The following is a 24628-nucleotide window of genomic DNA, read 5'->3' as shown; positions in this document are numbered from 1 at the left end:
GCATGGAGGGCTGGAACTTATAACACGCTAATCCATCTAGCCTCATTTAATCTTTATGAAGATTCTATAAAGAAGAAATGGCTTCAATTTTAATAATGGAAAACCTGGAGCTCAGGGAGAAGAACCAGTAATCAGGGTATCTCATGCCAGTTCCTGTGCTTTTTACCCATAACTGATTTTCCTTTTTCTTAAAAGCCTTTGCAAATTGTCCCTTCTCATTAGTATTGTGTTTTACACAATAAATTGAAGTTTTGGAAACCTTTCTGTATATTTAACAGATATTTGATGATCCATAAATTTGAAGATACTTGGAAACCTATCATCAAAGAATTAATTACCTGCTCCTACTCACCACCTTCTTAGGACAGAATTTTAAAACCAAGTATACTTATGTCAAGGGGTTGAACAGAAAATGATATTCTCAACTCTCTCTGTTGTCATTAGAGAAGAGAAAATGAAAGACTTGTAGATACAGCTTGAATCAGGTATTTAGTTGGATACCTACCATTGTGTGTCCTCTATGGTTGTTTTTATTCACACTTGCATATATATGTATAAAAGGGATGAGAGGGAGAATGTACATGTGTGTGTAAAAAAAAAAAAAGAGCCAATCTAGATGTAATATAGAATGACAGCATTAAATGCATCAGTGAAAGTTGATCGTTTGTAAAAGGACTCTAATACCAAGTCTTAGTTACATTTGGTGGGAGCTCTTTACATACTGGGCTTGTCAAGATCCTTATAATTTAAGGGGGCGCCTGGGTGAGTTAGTCGGTTAAGTGTCTGCCTTTGGCTCAGGTCATGATCTCAGGGTCCTGGGATTAAGCCCTGCATCGGGCTCCTTGCTCAGCGGGGAGTCTGCTTCTCCCTCTCCCTCTGCCTGATGCTCCCCCTACTTGTGCTCTCTCTCTCTCTCACTCGCTGTCTCTCTCTCTCAAATAAATCTTTTAAAAAAAAAAAAGAAAAAAAAAAAATCCTTATAATTTCAAGGGCTACCCCTTCCTTGTTGACCAAATATAAAAGGATGGTTTTGGGGGGAAGCATTGTGCTTGGGAGTCACAGGCCACCCTGCTACTTAACCCAGCGGCCTTGGTCAAGTGTCTCACCTCCTATGAGTCTCTAAAACAGATGATACAAGTAGAGTCTGGTCCCACAGAATTGTTAGTATTAGATGAGGTTCAGTTCATGTATGTTTAGTATTATGCCTGTCTCCACACCAAAGACTGAAGTATTAGGTATTTGTTCTTAAATAATTCTTAGTAAAGTGAACATATTTGATGTATAAAGAATGTGAAATAAAAAATACAGAGGGGTGGGGCGCCTGGGTGGCTCAGTTGTTAAGCATCTGCCTTTGGCTCAGGTCATGATCCCAGGGTCCTGGGATCGAGCCCCGCGTAGGACTCCCTGCTCCACGGAGAGCCTGCTTCTCCCTCTCCCAGTCCCTCTGCTTGTGTTCCCTCTCTCGCTATGTCTCTCTCTGTCAAATAAATAAATAAAATCTTTAAAAAAAAAAATACAGAGGGGTTAGATAATTTCTACTTAGTAAAGGAAAATAGATTAAAGTTGTTTAAACCGTGTAGGAATATATTGGCTTTAATTCATTAGTCTAAGGTTGTACTTTGAGTGAAGATCTGCTCTGAAGATTTAGTGGAGTCATACATGAGAAAAAAATGTGGAACTTCCCTGATTCCACACCTGGAGGGATTTCCAAGGATTTATTTTATTTTCATGATTGAATTCCTGTACATTCATAGGATTTTAGCCTTAGAAAGGGGATCATCTGGTGATGTTCCTTTGTTTTACATCTGAAGAAACTGAGCCCCCTGAAGAGTCAAGAGAGAGGATCCCTCTCTTGACTCCCTCTGTGGAGTTCCCATCACTCTTGGTCTGTGGTCCTGTAATGGTGCTTATATTCAGGAGGCTGCTGTGGGTTGCTTCTCTGTATGTCTTTGTCTGTCACTACTTTTTAATTCCTTGAGCATAAGCTCTAGGTCCAGTTTCTTTTCTTAGAATGATGGAGAAAAAAGTACTTTAAAATACCTTATTTTACTTGTGCCCCATAACAAAGCATGAGGAGGGTATGCTTATTGACTCCTATAGGTGAGGAAATAGGAAGTAACTTGCCCCAAATTGCATCCCTACTGAACGAGGGCCCTGGAGTATACAGTACTACTGACCTCAAAGCCCCTACTACTGTTGGCCGTGCTTCCCTTTTACCCTGTACCTGATTTCTGCTGAGCCTCTGCTGAGCTCTGGAAAAGACAAATTCATGAAGTATATGTGGTCTCGGCCATAATTTAATAAGCTGTAAATTAGTATTTCTGAGAAAAAGAACTGTAAAGTAAATTGTGTAGTGGAGCTACAATTAAAGTGAATGCTTTTGAGTAAATCCCATAATCCCTTTCATTTTCAGAATACCTGCTTCATGCCAGGCCTTGGTTTGTGTATTTTATATATGTAGAGTCTCTTCGGCCTCACACCACCACGCAGGCTGTGTTTTACTGCCATTTTGTAGATGGCACAGTTGAGTTTGTAGTTGTTAAGTAACTTAGCGCAGGGTCATCCAGCTGGTACCTTCTGTGTGTCCATGCTGAGTTCACTTTGCCGCGTCATTTTCTTCACTGGCAAATATATGAAAATGAAGGTTGCACGTGGAGACTGGAGACTTTCTGTGGGATAAAGAAAGCCCACACAAATGTTATTGGTAGTAATTATGCTCGTTATTGCTTTGTGCTGCCATTTTGAAGCTGTGCCCTCTACCGGGTCTTGGGACTTCTCCATAAATTGTATCAGAATACAAAGAGAATAGAAATGAGAAGGCGTTACATAATCAAGGTCAGTTGAAGAGTGTGTAGGCCACTCTCCCCAAACAGGTACCAAATCCCCAAGATGCCAGAAAACAAAAGGTTAAAAACTGAATGTGGAGAAAACCTGCGGGAAACCCTTGAGAGAATGGAGGTGGTGGGCTTCATGAGCAGGGGTGGGAAGCAACAGGCTGGGAGAGATGGGGCTGCATGGTTCTAGCCTCTCCTTCCCAGTGCATTGGGCAACTGCACACTGAGGGCTTCGGTCTGAACCACAGGGTCAGAGTGACTTACGGGAAAAAGGCGTCCTCGTTGTGGTGAACATGGGCTTGCTGGTGGAGTGCACAAGCGGGTCACAAGGTGCTCCATGAAAGGACAGCTGTGGAAGAGCTCTCCCGCCCGCCTGAAGCCCTGCCCATCACATCTTTGCTCTTGCTCTTTCTGCTACTAGGCAGGAACATGCTAACCGGATGAGGTGTGAGGAAACAGGCAAGAGTGGTGCCCAGCCAGGGGCAAAGCAGGTGTAGACGGGCTGGCTGGCCCTGAAGCAGCGGCCCTGTACCACATAACCTCAGGGCTGGCTGAGCCCACCGTGTGTGATTCAGGCTGCTGCCCGAGAGTTCAGTCAGCTAGCAGAAAGGGGGTGGGGGTAAATGTCAGCTGTAGAGGCGGCACTGGGAGCTGAGGCGTGGGATCCCCTTTGCCTAAATCCATGGCCAGAAATAGGATCCATATGCGGCGGATTCCCACATCACTTCTAATGGCAGGTAGATTTGCTTCTTTCATGCCATCTTTCTGTCAGGTCTTAGCTTAGTCGTATCACACCATTCTATAACTGCTCGTATTCACACCATTTTATAACTGCTCGATTGTGTCTCCAGATAGACTGCATTCCTGGAGGAAAGGGTCACATCTTCTTATTGTAGTACATCACCTGGCACAAAATAGGTGCACAAGAAATATTTGCTGAACGAATGAAAGATGGTCTTGGAGCTTACTTTGGAGAGGTAGCTTTCAATCCCAGCTCTTTTTGACTTGAGATAAATCTGTGGTTTTTGCAATAGGACTGAGTGTATGCATAGCAGTAGGGAAAAAACATTGACTTTTTCCTCAAATCCACCTCCTGGAACCCAAGAAGATTTCTTTAATTGGTTTTTATCAGTACTCCCAGATTGTTCCCTAATAGGATCAAGAGAGAAATGTCAGGCTAGGTTTGGTAATATAGACTCGACATTGACAAATCTCCTGTGTAGCTCAGAATAATGGCTTACACATTAGAAATGCTGACAGCTTACTATAATTAGGTGTGTTTCTGAGAACCAGAGGTAGATTCTGGAGTTTTTTTCCTAATTTTCTTATATTAAAATATAAACCATATCTTCCCAGGAATTGGAAGTGATTGAGTTACTGTTGTTCAAGTATCAGGCTCCCTGTTAAATATTCCAAAATCATGGCTGAGCTGCTATTGCTTCGTTGACACCCAGAACAACTTTAATGTAAATAAATGTGGCCAGTTAATCACTTATTTTTCTTTCCTGTCAACTGTTGGATTCTGGGTTTTGTTCTATTTGGATAGTTTTATTGTTGTTAGAAAAGCTGTTAAGAATTATAGAACAATATCCCATTGAGCCCCCAACTGAGCAGAGTAAAAATTGGTTGGGTGCTCTCTTATACAACTAGAAGTGTTTTATGATTTCAGGAACAGGGATAGGTTTTTTCCTAACTTACCCCTGGAGAAAACACTCCTCTACTTAGCTGGCTAGGCATTTATAGTGGCATTATTTGAACTGCTGCTTTGTTATTGAGAACACTTAGATGGTCCAGAGAAAATTTATCTAGGGGCAATGATGACAAAAATTACTTCCAGGGTGAATTATAAATGATCAGATAATTAGGGAATCAGTCTAATGTAGGATGATGGTAGTTGAAAAAGCAAGTGGATATTATTTTTTAACTGGTTGGGAGATTTTTAAGGAAGAAGAACAGAGCAGGAGTCCAGAAACCTCCTTCCAGACTCAGTTCTGTGTCTTGTATTTGTGGTCTGCAAAATGTACCACCTCTGCCATTGATTGCTTAGGGTGGTTGTGAGCCTTGATTAAACAGCAACAGGGGGAGAGCCAAACACTGCCCTGTAGACGTGGTCTTCTTGTTGTTACTTTGTTCTGTTTTTGTTGTTGCTCTTTTTATTATAGGCTGATCCCAAAGGGCTAATCAAGATGGTCACCAGGCATGTGACTCGATACGGACATGAAGCCTGGCCAGAGGACCTGGTCTCACTGACCAAGCAGTTGCACTACTACAATGAACGTCTCTTGGATTTCACTCAGGCTCAGATCCTTCAGGGCCTTCGGAAGGGTGTGGATGTGCAGCGTTTTACTGCCGACGACCAGTACAAAAGGGAAACTATCCTTGGTTTAGCAGAGTAAGGGGATGCCTTTGTCTCATAAAGGGATGGATTTAAAATATAAAAGGGGGTGCCTGGGTGGCTCATTCGGTTAAGCATCCGACTCAGGTCATGATCTCAGGGTCATGAGATGGAGCCCCGCATCAGGCTCCACATTCAGCAGGGAGTCTGCTGGAGATTCTCTCCCCCTCCCTCTCCCCTTCCCCGGCTGCTCTCTCTCTCTCTCTCTCTAATTTTTCTTTGTGGGTATGGAATGCCCCTTGGTTTTAATACTGGTCTCCATTTTTTAGTTTAGATCAAATGAGAATTATTTACATGTCAGAAGGTGGAGAAAATAGGGGGGAAAAAAAAACTTAAAAAAAAAAAGGTGGGAAAGTGTGTTCACCCACAATGGTTATTGAGAAGATATTCACAGTTTGTGGAGTGCTGACCATGTGCAAGGAGCTGTGTTAGGTGCTCTGTAAACTATTTTATAAATATCGCTTAATCCTCAAAGATAAGCCTATGACATAGAATGTCATCCCCATTTTATAGCTGAAGAACATGAGACTTCAGAGTGTTGAGTAACTGGCCCAAGTTTACATGGGTGGTAGGATCATCACTGGGACGTTGACCTTGACCTCTCACATAACAAAGCCATCCCATCATCACAGTGCCCTGTGGCCGCCCCCGCACTGCCTGGTTGTGTTCCCAGGAAGGCACCAGCATACAGTTCAGTCGAGGCTTCCAGCCTTTGAAACTAAGGTTAAATTGTGCCTATATTTAATGGTTATTCTTCCCTCCTGGTACATTACTTTAAAATAACAAAGATAGCCCTGCTTATGAAAGTGATATATGCTATTTTTCATTATTATTATTTAAATCTTTAAGAAAGTGGCAAAGTAGCTTGGCACTCTGTAATAAGTTTATATTAGCCCGAGCTTCTTTCCTACCAGAAGACACCCCAGATTCTCTTTAGAGTAAGGCAGGGAATAGAGAGATCAAAGAAAAGATAGAACAATCTGTCACAGGATTTAGTTTAATTAAGAGAACTATGGAATCACTTTTTCTTCGCCCCTCTGTTCTTGTAGAGATTAATAATTTCATAGAGTCATCTAATGTCTAATTGGAAAGTGACCAAAGAGGTCATTTAATCCAACCTCCTCATTTTTGGAAAAGGAATCTGAAAATCAGCTTTAAAGAGTGGTTCAGGGTCACGCAGCCAGGGAGGTGAGAGCCTCAACTTCCCATTGCCAAGTCCAGTGGGCTTTTCCTCCAGGCATTCGGTAATCCTTGGGGCCATGCTCATGGCTTCTTAGAAGAGGGTTATGTAGAATAAAGGTTACAAGGTAAGGCACATCTTAACATCATCTATTACATTTTGCTAGGGTTATTGTCCTTGATTTTCTTTTTTAAATATCCAGCTAGTGTATGCTATTTGGAGTATGTTGATGAGGACAAAGACCTGCTTTTGACAAACATATAATAGAATCTTCTTACTTGGAAGAAGTACTTAGAAAAATGTACAGCAGCCTTTGAATGGCTTGTTTAAAATGTCCGAGTGTCCGCGGCATTTCCGACCTAGCGGTTCTGATTTAGAGACAGGAGTTGGGCGTCTTACAAACGAGAACCCGTGAAGCACCTGTTTCCTCCTGTTTTGCTGCTCTACCTTCAGCTGTACGCGACGCCACCATTCTTCATTTTCTTACTAATTGTGTATCTGTTTTTCACGGCATTTGTATTCTGTAAGTGCAGCGTGTCTGTCCTCTGTTCCCTGTGTAGCTTACACGATAGGTTGGCAGTGGTTAGTCAGGCTAACCTTGGAGAGGGCACAACATAGTGTGGTTTCTTCCCACCTTTATCGGGTGATAATGGTATCCGTACCTGGTGAGCACGCTCGTGTGGTCAGGCAATGTCTCAGACTCCCCTAACAGAAAGGATGAATTGCTAACGATTGCCATCCTCAGGGATTGCTCATTCCATCATGGAGAGGTGAAGGTACTCAATAAATACTTTAAGAAATTTTTAATTGACAATGCCCTAGTAATTCTTGCCATGACAGACTTATTCCACCCCTGGGCCTCCTTTTTATAGTCCATGAGCAAAGAATGGTTTTTACATTTTTAAAGGTTTGTGGAAAAACAAGAATAAAAAAATAATAGGAATTTGCTACAGAGACCGTATGAATGGCAGCGAAGCCTGAAAGATTTGTTAACTTGCTGTTTACAGAAAATGTCTCCCAACTCCTGGCTAATCAAACATCTAAGTAAATGTCCTGGTTTTCTTTGCTAGGGTGTATGTAGTCTTAGCAGTATTACTTAATAAGAATAGAGATTTCATTTCTGTGCCTGTGGTTCTGTCCACCAATCCTCCAACCAAGAATTGGTTCTGCTTGGGGATTTAGGGGCCCCGTGATAGTCTTTATGGAATGGCTTTAATGTGGGCACCCTGGCCCGGAATTCTTGATGTATCTAGAGGGCCTCAAGTTTGGTGGCCCCATCCCCTGATTTAAACCTTCCGCTGGCTCTCCGTTGCTGAAGGGTCAGGTGCAGACCCCTGGGCTCACCTCCCCTCTGCCTTCTCTCTCGGAGCTACCTTGCCGCTGTTTTGCTTGTTTATCCTCCAGACTTCAGGCTCAGATCGGTCACTCACTCATCTCTGCTTGTCAGTATTTGAAGTCCTCCCTGGTGGCGGTCCCCGTGTTGTATTTAATTGTCGGTTCACATCTCACATCGTCCACTAGGGCTGTGCTGTGAGTTCCTCATCTTGTTTGTCTTTATGTCCTAAGCAGCTAGCCCAGTACCCGGCGCTAGAAAACAAACGATTGTTGAGAGACGAACTCTGCTTTCTTGTATCCCTGCCCTGCAGTTATGTATCTGTTTCCTTTGCACTGGTTTTTGACTGTAGGCTCCGGGGTCTAGACCAGAATTTTTTCACTCTCTGTACATTTTGGACTGGATAATGCCTTGTGGGAGAGCTGTTCTGGGCATTGTAGGGTGTCCCACAGCATCCCTGTCTTCTACCCACTAGATGCCAGTAGCACTCTCCTCCTCCTCTCCCGCCATGATAATCAGACACTGTCAGATGTCCCCGGGGGCACAGCATCCTCCTCGGGTGAGAACCACTGGTCTAGACCGTTCCTTGGTCAGTTGCAATGCACCACAGTGAAAACAGAACATTAGAATTCCTTGGACGTGCTTTTCCTGAATTACTGTGAAATGTCTTATTAAGGACTGTGCCGACCGCACCCCTCACAGCTGGAGAGAGTCCTAATGAACATTTTCTTTGCTGATTAAGGTAATGTGTTTCTCTTCTCTCCCTTCCCCGTGGCTGATGGACATTCTTGAAGAACACTCGAGGAGAACGTCTACAGCGTCGCTCTTTCTCTGGCGCAGCGTTACAGTGTCTCCCATTGGGAGGTTCTTATGACCCATTTGGAGTTCCTGTTCGCCGACAGCGGGTAAGCACACGATTCGTATGTACGTTTATTGCCATGTCTGTTTTTTCAGATTCCATTGAGAAGGATCTTGAAGTCGTAAAGTACAATTTCACCTTCCCTTTTGAGCTATAGTAGACCAATATCTGGACATTCTGTCTTTATATGTTTCTGATACACATTTCAGTATTCCAACAATAGCTTATTACTTTTTGCCTTTCAGTAATAATAGTCCTGAGTTACATTAATATTCGTGCATTTATTCAGAGGTGTTTTTTTTTTTTTTTACTGAGCATCTGCTGCATACGAGGAACAGTGTTAGACACTTGGGTTACAGTAGTTAGCAAAAACAGGCATCCCAACTGTCTTGGAACTTGTTGTCTAGTGTGGGAGACAAGACTGTCATTGAATAATGAGAGACAAATGTGAAATTAAAACTGTGACAAGTACCACAGAAGAGAGCCCATATAGGGGATTTGGCGTAGTTAAGGAAGACTTTCCTGAGGAAATAATGCTAGAGCTGAGATCTAAATATTGCATCACAATTATGTACACTGCAATGAGAAGGAAACCATTTTCTAGGGAGACAAGACAGTTAAGTGCTAAAGCTTTTGACAGGAAGTAGCATGATGCATGTGAGGGCCTGACAGGTGGACAGTGTGGCTGAGGTCCAGAGAGTCAGGGGAGCTCAGTGTGAGATGGCTCTGTGGAGAGGTCTAGAAGCCAGGCCGTGGGCAAGACTGCAGGCCTCTCACGCGAGTCCTAGGAGACTACTAAAGTAGTCTATAAAAGAGAGGGAGGTAATAGGATCAGGTCTACATTTTGATAAGATCACTTTGGCTCCCATGTTGAGAAAAAATTTTAGGGAGACAAGTGCAGGCATACAGAGACCAGTTAGGAAGCCGTTGGAGTAATAGACTGTGACTTTCAGAGATATCTAGAAGGTGAAATGGTTAGTACGAAATGCACTGATCGATAAGGACCAACTAGATCTGAATTCAGTGAGAGGGGAGGGGTCAAGATCAGCGCCAGGCTCTTACTGGGTCTCCCTGTTGCGTGCTGACATCCTTCGGTGAGACAGGTAGCCCTGGTTACAGACTAGACATTGTGAGGGGAGTGTGAGGAAGAGGCAAGGAATTGGGCGAAGTTACACACATTGAAATGCCCAAGAGGAAAGGTCATGCAGACAGCGGATCTTACTGCTCTGGAATTCAAAAGAGAAGGAGGAGCCGGAAATCTTAACTGGGGAGTTACATGCACATAGATGATAAATAAGCCATGTTGTGGGTGCACTTTGGGAAAGTGTATGGAATGAGAAAGGAGAGAGACCTAAGACACACCTTGAGGACCTTCCACAATTAATGGCAGATAAAGGGCTGCCAGCAAAAGGGACAGGAGAGCGCAGCCGAGAAGTAGGAGGGAAGAAATGGGGCATCCTTGTGCTAGGGAAGCTGTGGGAAGAAAGAGTTTAAGGAAAGGGAGGGAGTATTGAGTGGGGCCAAATCCTGCTGAATAGTCAAGAATTGCTTATAATTCAGCATTTTTAATTTTTATTAAATCTTTAAAATGTTAGCATCTACATTTTAAGTATTTGTGAAATTGCTACACGGGTGGGTGATAGTGTTATCTGTGGTAAATATTGCACAGACTTCACCATTTTTGAAGCACAGTAATATGTTCAAATAAATGTTTCTTACGCATATTGGCATTTAAAAAATACCTTGGCATTTTATTAAATATCTTTTTCCTTTCATTGACTGTTACATAAAAGCCTGCCGTATCTGTACAAGCAGGATGCTCCACTGGTCTCTGAATATATTATGAATTATCAGGCAATCTAGTAATGTGCAAGGCTGTTCACGGCATGTCATTACAGCTGATCGCAGCGTGATTCTGCAGACGCAGCAATTACAAAAGCAGGAAATCATTACCTCCTGGCGTCATTACTTTTGAGTGACAAAACACCTAATATTGATTTAGAAGTGGTGTTTAGTAGTGCCTCTCGCTCTTTACTTAAAAGATGTCATTTGCCTTACTATTTAATCAGACTCAGGGACATAGGTATTTGAAACCAGCCTTGTCAATACAGTAGAAATTGCCCGACATTCACTCGTTGAGTCACTGCCTATGGGAAGGTAACAGATCAGAGTTATAAGAAAAATAACGGTCTTTTCCTTAAGATTTTGTTTTCCTATCCCTTTAAAAAGCCGTTTTCCCCACCCAGTGGAGGAAATATTTTTCTCTGTTTTCCATGCTCTTTCCTGTTGGTGGAATTCTGGAATGTTCCCCGTGTAAGCACACGTCCCGGTACGCGCGCGCCCACAGTCTTCAGGGAGGTGGCCTATGCGACAGAGCGTAGACCTTCAGATCAGGCTGGCTAGATCAAACCTGACTGTCTCTCTCTAGCTGTGTGCCCTACGCAAGATAATCCAATTCTCTGAAACTCATTTTCCTTAACTCTAAGGTGTAATAAAAATTAAATGACTTCACGGTAAAGTAGCAAACCTACGTTCCTGTCACACGATCGGTGCTTCATTAATGGCAGTTTTTCCTGCCATTTCACTCCTCTGTGAAGGAGATAATCCTCATAAACACCCGTACTTGAATTCTGGTCTCCTTTGCCCCCTTATTTTTCCTCCGTGTTTTTTCTTCTTGATAGTGTTGAACGTCCGTGATGGCTTTGAGTGGGCCCGTGGGCCTGGCGTCCCTTCCAGCTGGCAGACACTGACTTACCCAGCCTCCTCTTCTCCTGGGGCTTGTTCAGGGCTGATGCATCCTGAGTAGCCAGCATCCCTTCCGGGCTGTTCGGGACGCTTTGGTGGGTCTTACCTCATTAACTACCAGTGTATGTGTGGCTTAGCGTGAGGGCATGGGTGTTGGGAGTCAGGCCACATTTCAGGGTCCAGATCTGCTGCCCATAACCCCAACTGTGTAGCTGTGATTGAATCACTGTTTTCTCAGTTATCCGACCATTATGCTTACCTTGTAAGGTTATAAAGATTAGAGAAAAATCTGTGGAAGGTATATAGCTGGTGGCTCTGTAATACTGTTGCATTATTCCTGTTACTGTTCTTGTCAATTCTGACTCCATGAGTGTCTTTAAGTTTTGGACACAAGAGCATTTTTGGAATACCAGAGGCTGCTTCTAGGTGATTGAATAGTACCACATTTGTTCGTTCATTTAATATTTTTATAGTGTCTTCCTATTCTAAGCTTAGGTTTAAGTGCTGGGTACATCATTACCCTCATAGAGCTTATATTCTAATAGGGGAGACCCCCCCCCACAACCACCCCCAAGACACACACACACACACACACACACACACACACACTTACTTAAAAATAGCCCAGACCTAAATTGTAGTCATGGTAAGTCCCATAAAGGCAATGCACAAGGCTGAGGGTTCTGGGGCCAGGAAGGTCTTGGAATAGCTACAGGAAGACCGTTGTGGCTGGAACATATGGTGCCTCTGAGCACAGGAGAACTAGGTAAGGGCCAGAACTACCTTTGACTGTCATCCTTGATGACACCCTCCATTTTCCCCCTTCTTAGTTAGATAACAGATCTGAAGGCCACGCATCCTGCACTTTCAATTCACTCTGATAGCCAGCCACCTTTTAGTCACCCGGGTGATTACCCAGGGGATTTTTCTTGGGTGTCTGAGATCATGATACCGTCTTCTTCTCTGTCGGTTGTTGTAGTACTGTCTCCTTTAGACCCATGGCTAGGGCCCCTGGTCACAGGGAATCTGACTGTGCACTGCTGTTTTCCACAGTCAGTTTCATATTCTCTGGTGGGATTCTTTTGGTCTCAGGTACAAGGATGAGCAAGGGCAAGTTACAGCTGTGGGAAGATGAAAACACTGTAAGGTGTCTGCCTTTTTTATGAATTAGAAGATGCACAGGACCTGTGCCCCAGGGTTGCTGCTGCTGAGAGTGGGGATTGTGTCCAGAGAGCCACTTTGTAAAGGATGCTGAATTCTGGCTTTTCTCCCATCTCCTCCGCCCTTAAGCAAGCCTGGCATAGTTGAGGAGGTAGTGTGAGAATAGTATGGAGTGGGGATTTAAGGTAGCTCAGCTTGTTAAAAGTAGGTCATAATGTTGAAAATTAAGATGAAATAAAAACTCAGGACCAGGAAAAATCCATATTAGAGGAGGAGGGTTGAATATAGATGTTCAGGTCATGGGTTTTATAGAATTGTTCGATTTGGTTTTGATCTTTCTTTTGGCCTAAGGGGGGAAGAGATCATGACCAAGACTGTGATTTGCATTGTGCATAAGAAGAAACCTACCATTCCTAAAAATGGAAGAACTAATTACCACTATTACTAAATTGGAAGCAACTCCTTCCTTACATCTGTAACCTTCCTTTCCATGTTGTGATTGTTAAGGTCACTTCTCCCCCAAAGAGTAAGAAGCTCCTGACGCTGGCATAAAATGTAAGCAGGAAAATGCATCTTGGCTTATTTCCATCTTGTGGAAAGTGCTCAGGCTTTGAATCCTGCACGTCTGGGTTCAGACCCTGCCTCTTTGACTTGTATGCCTAGGTTTCCTCATCTGCAGAATGGGTGTTCTCATTCCATTTGGCAAAACTGCTGTGGGATTTAAGAGATTTATACAAAACACCTGACATGTAGTAGATGCTCAAAAAAAAAAAAAAAAGCTACTATTATGACTTCTGGAAACAGATCATATGTGCTGAACCCATCCTGTGACCACTGTTAGCCTAACTTTGCACATCTGATTCTTGAACAATTATTTCTCAAGTCAACACTGACATTAATTATAAGGTACCTGCTTTGTGAGAAGTGAGATGACATGATACTTAATGCCTAAGTGCTCAATACATGGTGCCTATTACTATTTCTGTGCCATGGTGTTTTTTAAAATATATTTTGTTAGGTTATAATGTGAGATTGTACAAACCAGTCAGAATCTGAGGGGTTGGGATTGTCACTAGAGAGGAGACGAAGCCTGACCTCATGGCTTGCCCCGTCATACTCAGGTCATATAAAACATTCCACAAAGAGGGCTGGCTCAGTCGGTTAAGCGTCTGCCTCTTGGGTTCAGCTCAGGTCATGATCTCAGGTTGTGAGATTGAGCCCTGCGTTGGGCTAGGTGCTGGGCGTGGAGCCTGCTTAAGATTCTCTCCCTCTCCCTCTGCCCCTCCTCTCTCTGTCTCTCTACCTCTCTAAAACAAAACAATACGAAACAAACAAAAAAACTTAAGTAAAAATAAAACATTCTGCAGAGGATGTCACCGAGTATTCGTATGACAAGAAATAGAGATACTCATTATTGGTCATCCCATCAACTCTGTAGGTGAACTTAGAAAGTTAAATTCCATTTTTCAGTTTGCAAAGACACTTGGCCAAAATGTTGGCAAAACTGAAAAATGCCATGATTATTTTTGACCTCATTTTCTCTTTCAGTCCCATGTTCAGCTGTCAGGCAGCATTGCAGATCAAGTCAGCCACATCGAGTTCATTCTGAGGCATTTGTGCGGTGAATAGCTTGGATTGTTTCCCTCAGGTCAGAGGGAAACTTCGAGGGTAGAATTGTCTCTTTCCACAGGCATCTCTGGGGGAACCCTGTGCACGCATGATCGTGGTCATTGATTTGGACCCATATGTCTTTAAACTTGTAGGATTAGTCTTTGGGGGAAATGCCTGTTAGTTGCTACATATGGATTCTGTGAAGCCCGACCCCCATCCCTTTCTGTCCGTCTTTCCCAGTTACCCTCTCCCTCCTCCTACCCCACTGTCATTCTTCCTCCTCCCCCTCTCCTCAGTATTCCTCACTCAGGTAATGGAACTGTTATCAATTAGTCTCAGACTGAGTAAAGAAAAAGGTGTTTAAATAAATTTGTTTCCCTATACAAATATAAGTTCTTTCAATACATGGTGTTCTTGAATCACAGTTTTGAGTGATTGACAACTTGAAGCCATTACAGAACACTAATCAAAGGATTAGTGCTCATAATTTATTCCTTGTGCGTTGGGTACAACTAATGCTAGTTTCTTCCTGTAGTTAATCTCTAAAAGTTAAATACGCACCATATTATATAAGCTGCTTTATAGCTAAAACTTGGCTCCAGAAAAAGCACTTAAACAGTTTTTAAGGGTAATCATTAATTTGATTAGTGAAAAGTCCATAGTGGTTTCATGGTATTTCTTCCTACTCTCCTGAATATGGGTTCTTTGGAATTGTTTTCTAAGCAGAGATTTCATTTTTTGTTCCAAAGGGAAGATAACAGCTTCTTTCAATGGAAACTATTAAAATGGGTTATTGATTACTGGCATCTATGAAAGATCTTAGCACATTGTAATTTACTGAAGAGGGAGGTTTTGGTATTTATCATATGTCAGTAAAGGTATTCCAGTATCTGTCTTGACAAGATAATTAGGTAAAATTGTACATCAGGCAAACTGAATTGTAGGCACAGAAGAATAAGTGGGTGGGCAAGGGGGAAAGTAATGCTGATTGAGAGAGACTATATTCAGAATGAAGCCAAACACCAGTGAACCAAAACTGTGATAGTTTAGTCACTGTCCATTTTGTAGATGAGACTGTCTTGAGTATTCTGTTTATTGGGGTGTTAGGAATGAAGTATGACAGGAGAACTCTTTTAGAGTAATGCTGCTGGGAGAGAGAGCTAATGTCTGTGTTACAGTCCTGTTTCTGGAATGGCTGGTAGTGCAGGCGCTCGACCTTCGTCAGTCGATGGCTGCTTTGTGATAAGCCGAGCAGAACGCACACAGGGTCCAAACAGATGTGGACCCTTGGTCCTAGGCGAGTCGCTTAACCTCTCTGATGGCAGTTTCTCATCTGTAGGTTGCTAATTACGTAGATTTAGCTTGCCTTGCATAGTAATCAGCGTCATAAGTGCACGTGTGTTCTCCCCTTCCATCAGGCATGCCATTCTGCCTGCAAATCTTTGTTAGTACGAACTGTCTTAATGGGGTGACGTGGTTTCTTATTTACTTTTTCAGACTTCATTTTGCAAATTATGCAGAAACATAACAAATTCTGTGAATCACTTCCGTACACCACTGTGTATACAGTGTCTTTCAGAGGTGACATTGCATACTTTGCATAGTGATAGTATCAGGAATATTTTCTGGCCAGCCGTTCATTTATACTCCGTGTTTGTTGCACAGACCTTGTGCTTTCTTGTCTTGATACTTCTATGATATTATTTTGCTTCATGCCTTTTGACAATGACAAGCTCAAGTACTTCCTTCATTAAGCCTTCTGTTAACATTGACAGCCATGTCCTCTGAAGTTACAGCTTTAGTGATCCCACTCTTAATGGGAATATGATTGTGTGGCCTTTGTCCATCCATACCATTATTTTGCATTGTTGTTTAAGTATTTATAGCTCAACCAGATTTTCAAACCACTGGATGAGAGCTCTGTGTTGTAAACCTTTATGCCCTCCCCGGTGCTGAGCACAGTGCCTGGTCCATGGAGGACGCTTAAGTTTTTGTTCATCCACCCATCTATCTGGCATTCAGAAGACACATGTTGAATGTTTCCTTTTGACCACACACTAGTGCTTGGAACTGAGAAACTAAAGATAAAGAAGATGTGGTATTATCTTTGCCATCGAGTGATCTATAGTCTAGTAAGGGAGACACAGAAGGTAATGAAAAGCTAAAGCATGTTGTGAGTACCAGAATAGAAGGATGCTCAGAGGACGCAGCCAAGGAAATTTTTATAGACCAGGGACATTTTTATAGATAGGGATATTTATGTAGATGTTTGAATTTTGTCTTAGCAGAAAAACAGGATTTCTCTTGAAGTGACAGGTTAAAAGAGCATTTTTTAAAAAAATTACTTGGTATTTTCACTTTGTGGATTGCTGCTGTTATCCCACGTATTATCACACACTTGTAAAAACTTTAAAACATAATTTATATTAACTTTATCTCCATAAACCAAAAACGTGTCTTGGCATTTTCTAAAAATGGGAGTTCCAATAAATAGGGTATCATATTCCAGAGGAGTTGCTTTTCAACTGTAAGTAATCTAACTTTGATACTGCCAGAAGTCTCACTAGCTGCCCCCACATATGTTGTTTGCCACTGCTGAGGGCCCTGGAAACGCGGCATTTCTAGGAGAACTGAGGGCTGCCTGAAGGACTCTGAAAATTAGAGTTTGAAATTTATTCTGCATGGGGCATCGGTGTTACACTGGACTGGAGGCATTATATTCTGTCCAGGGTGAAGCCAAGACTAAAATTAAGTCTCCCCCCCACCCCAATAAAAACTGATCAGCCAACCAAAACTCCTTAAAATTTTTTTCAATAGTTTAAACTTAAGTGACCTTTTTTTTTTAATCATAGTATAAAGGCATCTAAGTCAGGATGAAAAGATCAAGATACGTGTTTTATTCAAATGGCATTCATTAATTCAAGTGAAAGCACATGCATCTGTTCTTACCTATTTTAATTCTGTTTGAACATAGTATCAAATTTGGGTCTATGGAATAGCAATTCAGGGCTCTTGGATGTGAAACTTATATGCCTCAAAGTTGGAGCTGTTTCTTCCCCTCACCATTTCCTAAATTCCTGAAATAATAAGGTTGTTTACATTTCTATAATGAAGCTCAGATTTTAAATGCTTCTTATGACATAAATAAATAATGCATCATGGAGGCTGACAAGTCTGGGTTCATTTCCTGGCTGGTACGCATTGGGGGACTCTCCCATCTGAAGGAATGTGAAGTCATGCCTACTTCACGGGGTTGCCGTGACCCACATGAGATAGAAAATTGTATAATAGTAGGCATTTAACACGTCTCTTTCCCTTAATGTAAACTGCTTGCCTCCTGGTGGTTTACTGAATTTGATTGGCAGGAAGAAGGGACTTTGTAGGAAGCAAACTTTCTTCTCCAGTATTTAAAAAAAAAAAAAAAAAAAGAGCACATTGTTCAATAAAGGGACCAAATCTTAACACAATTTCTTTGTCCCTAATTTCAGTTTGTCCACAGTAGAAATTGAAAACCGAGCCCAAGCCCTTCATCTCTTTGAGACTTTGAAGACTGATCCAGAAGCCTTTCACAAGCACATGGTCAAGTATATTTACCCCACAATTGGTGGCTTTGATCACGAAAGGTTGCTATATTATTTCTCTCTCCTGGAAAGCTGTGGCTGTGCGGATTTGGGGAAATATGCCATTAAACCAGAAACCCACATTCGGCTGCTGAAGAAATTTAAGGTGGTTGCTTCAGGTAAGATGATCATTTCCCTGCTCGAACTCATTCTTTAAATCAAATCTAAGGATTAATTTTTTGTACACAATCATGTTTGTGCATTGTGGCTGGCATAGATCTGAAACCACAAGATACAACGCTAATTGACTTTTGTTATTATCTTTCCAGCTCCTTTACTTACTGTTGAAGGAATTAAATAGCAAAGAAACTGTAAGAAACCTATTGGAAGCCACATAGTAACTTAGAGTAGGCCTGGCACTAAAATCCGAAGTTTTTGACTAATCCTCCAGAGGTTTATTCCCTACTCCCAGGGGTTATATTTTGCCTTATATAAAGGACAAGGCTGAGACCCTTTACAATTGGCAGTCTGGCATAATTTCACTTCACTGGAGCCTCTAAGTTTAAAGTGTGTGTGGAACCCTTCAGATAAGTGCCTTTGAACCTTTGATACATTGTGGAAATCTTTAGGATGGTATCCGTGTCTCTTTATGCTCATAACTAAGGAAGTCAACATATTAATACCTCTCCAGTCTGTGTGGTGCTTTATAACTTACAGGGCACTTCAAAATCTATATTCATGTGATACTGATAACAGTCGTGAGAATTTACTTCCGTTTATCAGTGGTTTACTGAGTAACCGAATTAGAAACTGGACCATTAGAAACAGAGGAAAAGGAGTAAGATCCAACCCCTGCCTTTGGGCCTTCGGGTAGTGGAGGGGAGGCCAGATGAACATCAGGTGACCAGAAGGCAGTGCGGTGAGTGGGCTGGTGGAAGAAACCGTGGGTGCCCTGCAGGCCAGAAGCAGCGGGGCCGCCATGCCTCCAGCGCCCCCTCGAGGCGGTCCGTGGACGAGTTGACTCCACGGCCCATGACCCTGCAGGCCGAGACTGGCGCTCAGGTCTTCTGACCTGTGTAATCGACAGACTGTCCACTGTAAACCGGGAGATGAACTTTTCCCTCCAGCCACACAGAGGGCTATGGATGTGTGTGAAAGCTCTTGGAATGAACCTACTCTGTTTTTTTTTCTTTTCTTTCCATTAGGTCTTAATTACAAAAAGCTGACAGATGAAAACATGAATCCTCTGGAAGCACTGGAGCCCGTTCTTTCAAGTCAAAATATCTTATCTATTTCCAAACTTGTTCCCAAAATCCCTGCAAAGGATGGGCGGATGCTTTCCTCGAGCTCTCTGTACACCATCTGGTTACAGAAGTTGTTCTGGACTGGAGACCCTCACCTCATTAAACACGTCCCAGAGTCCTCCCCAGAGTGGCTCCACGCCTATGAAGTCTGCATGAAGTACTTTGATCGCCTCCCCCCGGGCGACCTCATCACTGTGGTGGATGCAATTACGTTTTCTGCAAAAGCTGTGACCAAGGTAACTGAAAAGATAGCTTACAGTGCATTGGATGCTTTAGAAGAAATGAAAATTGTTTGTTTTTATTTACTTTCTCGAGATGGAGAATACTTACATGTTTGACGTTTTAGTTTTTTTGCTAAGCGTGAGGTATTCTAATTGGGAAATCATTTTCTTCTATCACAGATGTACAAGTCGTCTAAATTAGACTCCGACTGTTCTCATTTACATGTACATTTTGTACATGTTACAGTTCTCCTATGTCATTTTATAGTAAATATTCCATCCTGTTCTTTGCAGTTCATAAGTGGGAAACACCTCCAGCACTCAGCCCACCGTGCCTGCATTCAGAGGCAGCCGACAACTTAGCTGTGGTTAAATTGAGCACTTAAAAAATTTCGCATGAATGCCACGTGGTAGTATATGGCTTGGTGATACAATTATCCATGAAAGTCTCTGTAGACATTTTCTAATGTCTGCTCCATGCTTAGGTCTGAGCCCCTTTAACTGGACTCCAAATCTTGTTCTGGATCCTTCTAACAATGTATAGTTTCACACAGAGTAAATACTGTGGGTCCCTCTCCTCCCCTTCTTGCCCTCTGCTTGGCCACAGGGCACTCTGTCCTAGACAGTCTCCTACCTCTGCTCTCAGCTGCTGAGCTCTGTTGCCTTTGGAACTTCCTCTTCATCTGCTTTGCTGCTGCTTTCTCTTTCCCCAAGTTGATCGGCAAGTCCACCCAGTATCTTATCACAAGAATTTTTACTGTGGCTAATATTATCTTGAAAATTTACTGTAAAGGCTAAGAATTCAAGTCATTCATTTGGAGGTTGGCACAGGTAGAGGTTCAAACATCTGTGGGGATTTCTAGTTTTTTTTTGTTTTGTTTAATTTTATTTTTTTTTTTAAAGTCTTTATTTGAGAGAGAGAGTGAGCATGAGCATGGGGAAGAGGGAGAAGCAGGCTCCCCACTGAGCTGGGAGCCCGATGCGGAACTCCATCCCAGGACCCTGGGATCATGACCTGAGCCGAAGGCAGATGCTTAACTGACTGAGCCACCCAGGCGCCCCAGGATTTCTAGTGCTAACTAACTTGTTAGATCAACAGTTGTGGATAACGAAGGATTTCACGTCCTTATTATTAGAACTCAAGTACTTCAGTTAATAACTTGGTTTTAAATTCTATGAGCACTGCTATGAAAAGGAGATGATCATTTCTGTTGTTTTTAAGGAAGAAACTAAAGATTTCAAAGGGAGATAGCATCATATATTTGAAAAGAGTACAAGTTTCGAGTCCTGTAAACCTGCCTTGAACTTTGAACCTGCCAATTAATAGTTCTGTGGTTTAGACTGAGGAATCTGCTAGACCTCTGTCTCCTTGTGGCCGAGTTATCTGTGGTGCAGATAATATTATTACTCCCATTTTGACAGGTGAGGAAAGTGAGACTCCATGAGCTTAGTTTGATAATAGAGGAGCCAGACCCTGAGGTCAGGAAGGCTTTTTTCGAGGGTCTTTGCTCTTAACTGTAGTGTATCTAAGGAGCCTCAGAACAAGCAGTTAGAGTCAAGGGCCCGGAGCCATTCTAGGAACTATGGGAGGGCAGAGACCAGAGAGCCCCAAGGATGTTCAGTCCAGTGGAGAAGGCTTTCATGGGATGTGTCCAGAGCAGGGCTGAGTCTAAATGAAGAAGGCCAGGCAGGAATCTGGCAAATATGGGGAAAGATAAGAGTCCAGCAAACACGGGTTTTGAATCTCCCAAGAATGAGAAGAGGGTCACAGTTCTGACTGTGTGTGTATTAGCAATGTAGGAAGTATGTATCGAGGGAAGGGAATGAACCAACTGGGGAGTTGAAATCCAAGGAAAAGCCTCTAGAAGTGGGACCGTGAACTGGCTACAGGGGCTAGACAAGCAAACAGACGAGGTGCGAAGCCAGGAAGACAGAGGGTCCTTCACTCCAAGGCCGTTTCCTTCCCCTTATGCTGAAGCAGCTTTTCAGTATTTTATGTGAGGGCAGCAACAAAGACTAGCTCCATGACCAAGGCCATATGCTAATTGTGAGCATGTATGTGGACATGGACAGACAGTTCTAGATTTTCCAGCAGCAGTTATTGACTCATGATTAAGAGTTGGATGTAGAATCCACTACGAGTGTTCGTTTTTATTTATGATGTTTTAAGTCAGATGTTTGCAGTTACAGCACATTCTCATCACCTTAGTTTCTTACTTATACCTTCAGATATCCTCCCACCACCGGAGAATGTAGGACACAGTTGTTTGTGCACATAGGTGCATTTTTCCTGAGGAAAAGATGCCTGGCTGATCCAATAGAGAGCGAGTCAGTTAATTATGTGGCATTGCTTTCTCTTAGTTCAGATGGTATAATCCTTAGCAAGGTACTCTTGTCTAGTAAACTATCTCAAGAGATGGTTTTCTACGGAGCCAGGTAAGCTATAGAAAAGTGAGGCAGAGGCATTTAAAGTTAATTTCACATCTTTAGTCTAGCTTTATGTTTTCCCTCATTTTATTAATTGGCAAGCTTTTAATTTTCCATTGAGAGAGGAAAAATAAAAAGTTTAGATACAAGGCTTGCTTGAAATCACACAATACTGTGCTAGAGCGAGTGAGAGCAAGAGAAATTCAAATTGAAATACAACCCTTACATGTCAGAGGACACATTTGGAAAAGGAAGTGCAACTGGATTTGGCCAAATTTGCAAAACACCAGATGTTCCCACAGCTCCTACATGATATTAAAAATGTAAAATAAGTGTATACTACTCAAATATAGGGTGCAGTTTTCAAATGTATGCCCACATTTAATTCAAAACCGAACTTACGGAAAGAGCTGGTAAGCTAATTCTAGAGTGTGTAACAAGAACAGCAAGCCGTTGTTCAGATGCTAGAATTCAGACAGGAGTATCTGTAAAGCCCGCTCTTAGTACCCATCCCCTGATGGAATAAAGCAGAGAAGGCCCTTTACCTTCAGGATAATTGTCATTCAGTTGCCATTTGCATTAGTAAAATTTGTGGAAATTCTGAGGAAAATATTCACAACATGGTATGATGTCATGTAGGCAGAGATTGAATTTGCATGACATTTGAGGTGTTGAATATGCAGAAGGGAGAATATGAATGTCTAAAGTTTGGAGCATTTGCTCCAAATCGAAATTGTTTCATTTTTGTGGAGTCAGATAAGAGTTGCTTTCCTATATCTTTTCCAGTTCAGCAATTAGAAACATTTTTTAGAAGGGACAGAGAGCAAGGTAGTGGGTTAGAAATCCCGGAAAATGGTCAAAGAAGCTACAATTCAGGTCAGAACACCATGTGCTTGGTTCAGATGTGATGTGGTTAGATAAGGGGGACTTCTGTGCAATCTCAGCCTTCATCTTAATCCCAGCCTTCATGGTCCCCACGCACTCTGGTTGCCGGGAGAGCTGCGTTCATAAGTAAGGACACGGGAAATACCCCTCTCACCTATGAGATGCTCCCCAGGAGTTTGCTTAGGACCCTTCTTCAAAAGCCCCAGAGCATCATAGAACTAGAAGAGGCCTTCTGTCATCCTGCCTGGTGCTTCTCAACCTGGAATTGGATAGGCATTTACCACCCTCAGCCCACCCCACATGAGCCCTCTGTTCCAGCTCCCACCATTTGTTTCTGATGGGAACAGGCCGTCTTCTTTGGGTTAGAGTGGGAAAAATATTTGGAACCTCTTATCTAGTCTGACCTCTGACCCTCAAGCATCATATCTATTGATAATCCAGCTACTACCCCTTGTGTGTGTGTGTGTGTGTGTGTGTGTGTGTGTGTGTGTGTGTTTATGTGTATAAAGGATTTTTCTTTGGGCTTCTTATAGTTTCCACTTTTTGGTTCTGCTTTCTAGAGCTATGGAAACAGCATAAGGGAGTCTCTTTTTCATATTATGACTTCTTGAAATAAGCTACTGTTTCTTCCTTATCCTATTATCCAGATTATTTGCTATAAAAATCTGGAAGAGTAAATTTGTCTTAAAAAACATATGACCTAAAAATCAGGGGTGTCTGGGTGGCTCAGTCGTTAAGCATCTGCCTTTGGCTCAGTTCATGATCCCAGGGTCCTGGGATCAAGCCCCACGTCGGGCTCCCTGCTCCGCAGGAAGCCTTCTTCTCCCTCTCCCACTCCTCTGCTCATGTTCCTTGTCTCGCTGTCTTTCTCTCTCTCTGTCAAAATAAAATAAATAAAATCTTTAAAAAAATAAAATAAATATCAAATATATTTTCTAAGTTTGTCTTAATCAAAGGCTGCAATATAACAGTAACTTCAGGGTCTTCACAGTGCTAATATTATCTCTTAACGAAGAATGGCAGCACATTTTTCACCATAATAAGCCATCAGTGTCTGAAACCACTGTAAAAATGTTTAGATAATGCATATTACCTAGTTGCATGGCATGATACAGGACTTTCTGATGCACAAATCAAATGCATATTGTGTAGATTTCAGACTGAATCACTAAGTGTTTAGGCATTAGCTGTGTACCATATACAATACTAGTTGCCACTGACAACATTAAGATGTAAAAGACATTCCTAAGAAAGTTAAAAAAAATTTTTTTTGAAGATTTTCTTTTTAAGCTGTACACCCAACATGAGGCTCCAACTCACCACCCCAAGGTCAAGAGTCGCGTGCTCCACCAACTGAACGAGCCAGGTGCACAACATGTTTTTTTTTCTTTACAGTAAAATTATTATAATTGAGAATTACACTCCTTATGAAAGTAGAAATTCTTTGAGGTGGTACCTTTTATCTAATTCTCCAGTTCCTAGTACGGTATGAAGTAGGAACTCCTCGAGTGTTTTTTAAACAATTATTATGAAAATTGGTGATTGTAAAACCTTTTGATCTCTGGGTGCCTTAACATTCTTAAAAATTATTGAAGACCGTAAAGAACTTTTGTTTATTAAGGTTGTATCTATTGATATTTATCATATTAGAAATTAAAACCAGGAAACTTTGGAAATACTTAATTCACTTAAAACTATCAGTAATAGACCTGTTATAGGTTGACATGAATAGCATATTTTAATGGAAAATAACTATTTCCAAAGAAAAAGGATTAATGGAAGACTGACATTATTTTATATTTACATGTCTTGCTTAATAGAACACAGCTGGATTCTTGTGTTTTTTTCTGCATTAGGTTTTTGCTGTTTGGGTTAAGTAAATGAAGAAAATCCAGCCTTACACAGGTTGAAAAAGGGAGAAGTGCTTTAGTAGCCCATAACTTGGGGTGTTCCCCTTTGGTACTGCACTGAAACTCAACAAGTGGTAGATTCTTAGAGGCCAGCTGCAATGTGGAATCTAAAACTACATCACTGAACACTTTGTACTCTGTTACATTAAAATCACTGGTCTATATTGCACTTTGAATGGATCTTTTACCCGTGTATGGTTTGT

General features: G+C 42.1%; 1 protein-coding gene across 4 annotated transcripts in view; it reads left to right on the top strand.

Annotated features, from left to right (window-relative positions):
- Positions 1-24628, top strand: part of NBAS (NBAS subunit of NRZ tethering complex) — a 313374-nt gene that overhangs the window by 208574 nt on the left and 80172 nt on the right. For all 4 annotated transcript variants that reach the window (XM_032430100.1, XM_032430102.1, XM_032430101.1 and 1 more), the window contains 4 exons: positions 4997-5226; positions 8537-8647; positions 17607-17857; positions 18884-19218. In XM_032430100.1, coding sequence (XP_032285991.1) covers positions 4997-5226; positions 8537-8647; positions 17607-17857; positions 18884-19218 — 927 coding nt within the window. The remainder of the gene's footprint in view (positions 1-4996; positions 5227-8536; positions 8648-17606; positions 17858-18883; positions 19219-24628) is intronic.

This window comes from Phoca vitulina, unplaced genomic scaffold, assembly GCF_004348235.1.
Source record: "Phoca vitulina isolate PV1807 unplaced genomic scaffold, GSC_HSeal_1.0 scaffold42, whole genome shotgun sequence".
In the NCBI taxonomy this organism is placed as follows: Eukaryota; Metazoa; Chordata; class Mammalia; order Carnivora; family Phocidae; genus Phoca; species Phoca vitulina.
Note: the sequence above shows the minus strand (reverse complement) of the source record. Positions and strands in the feature narration are given on the sequence as shown.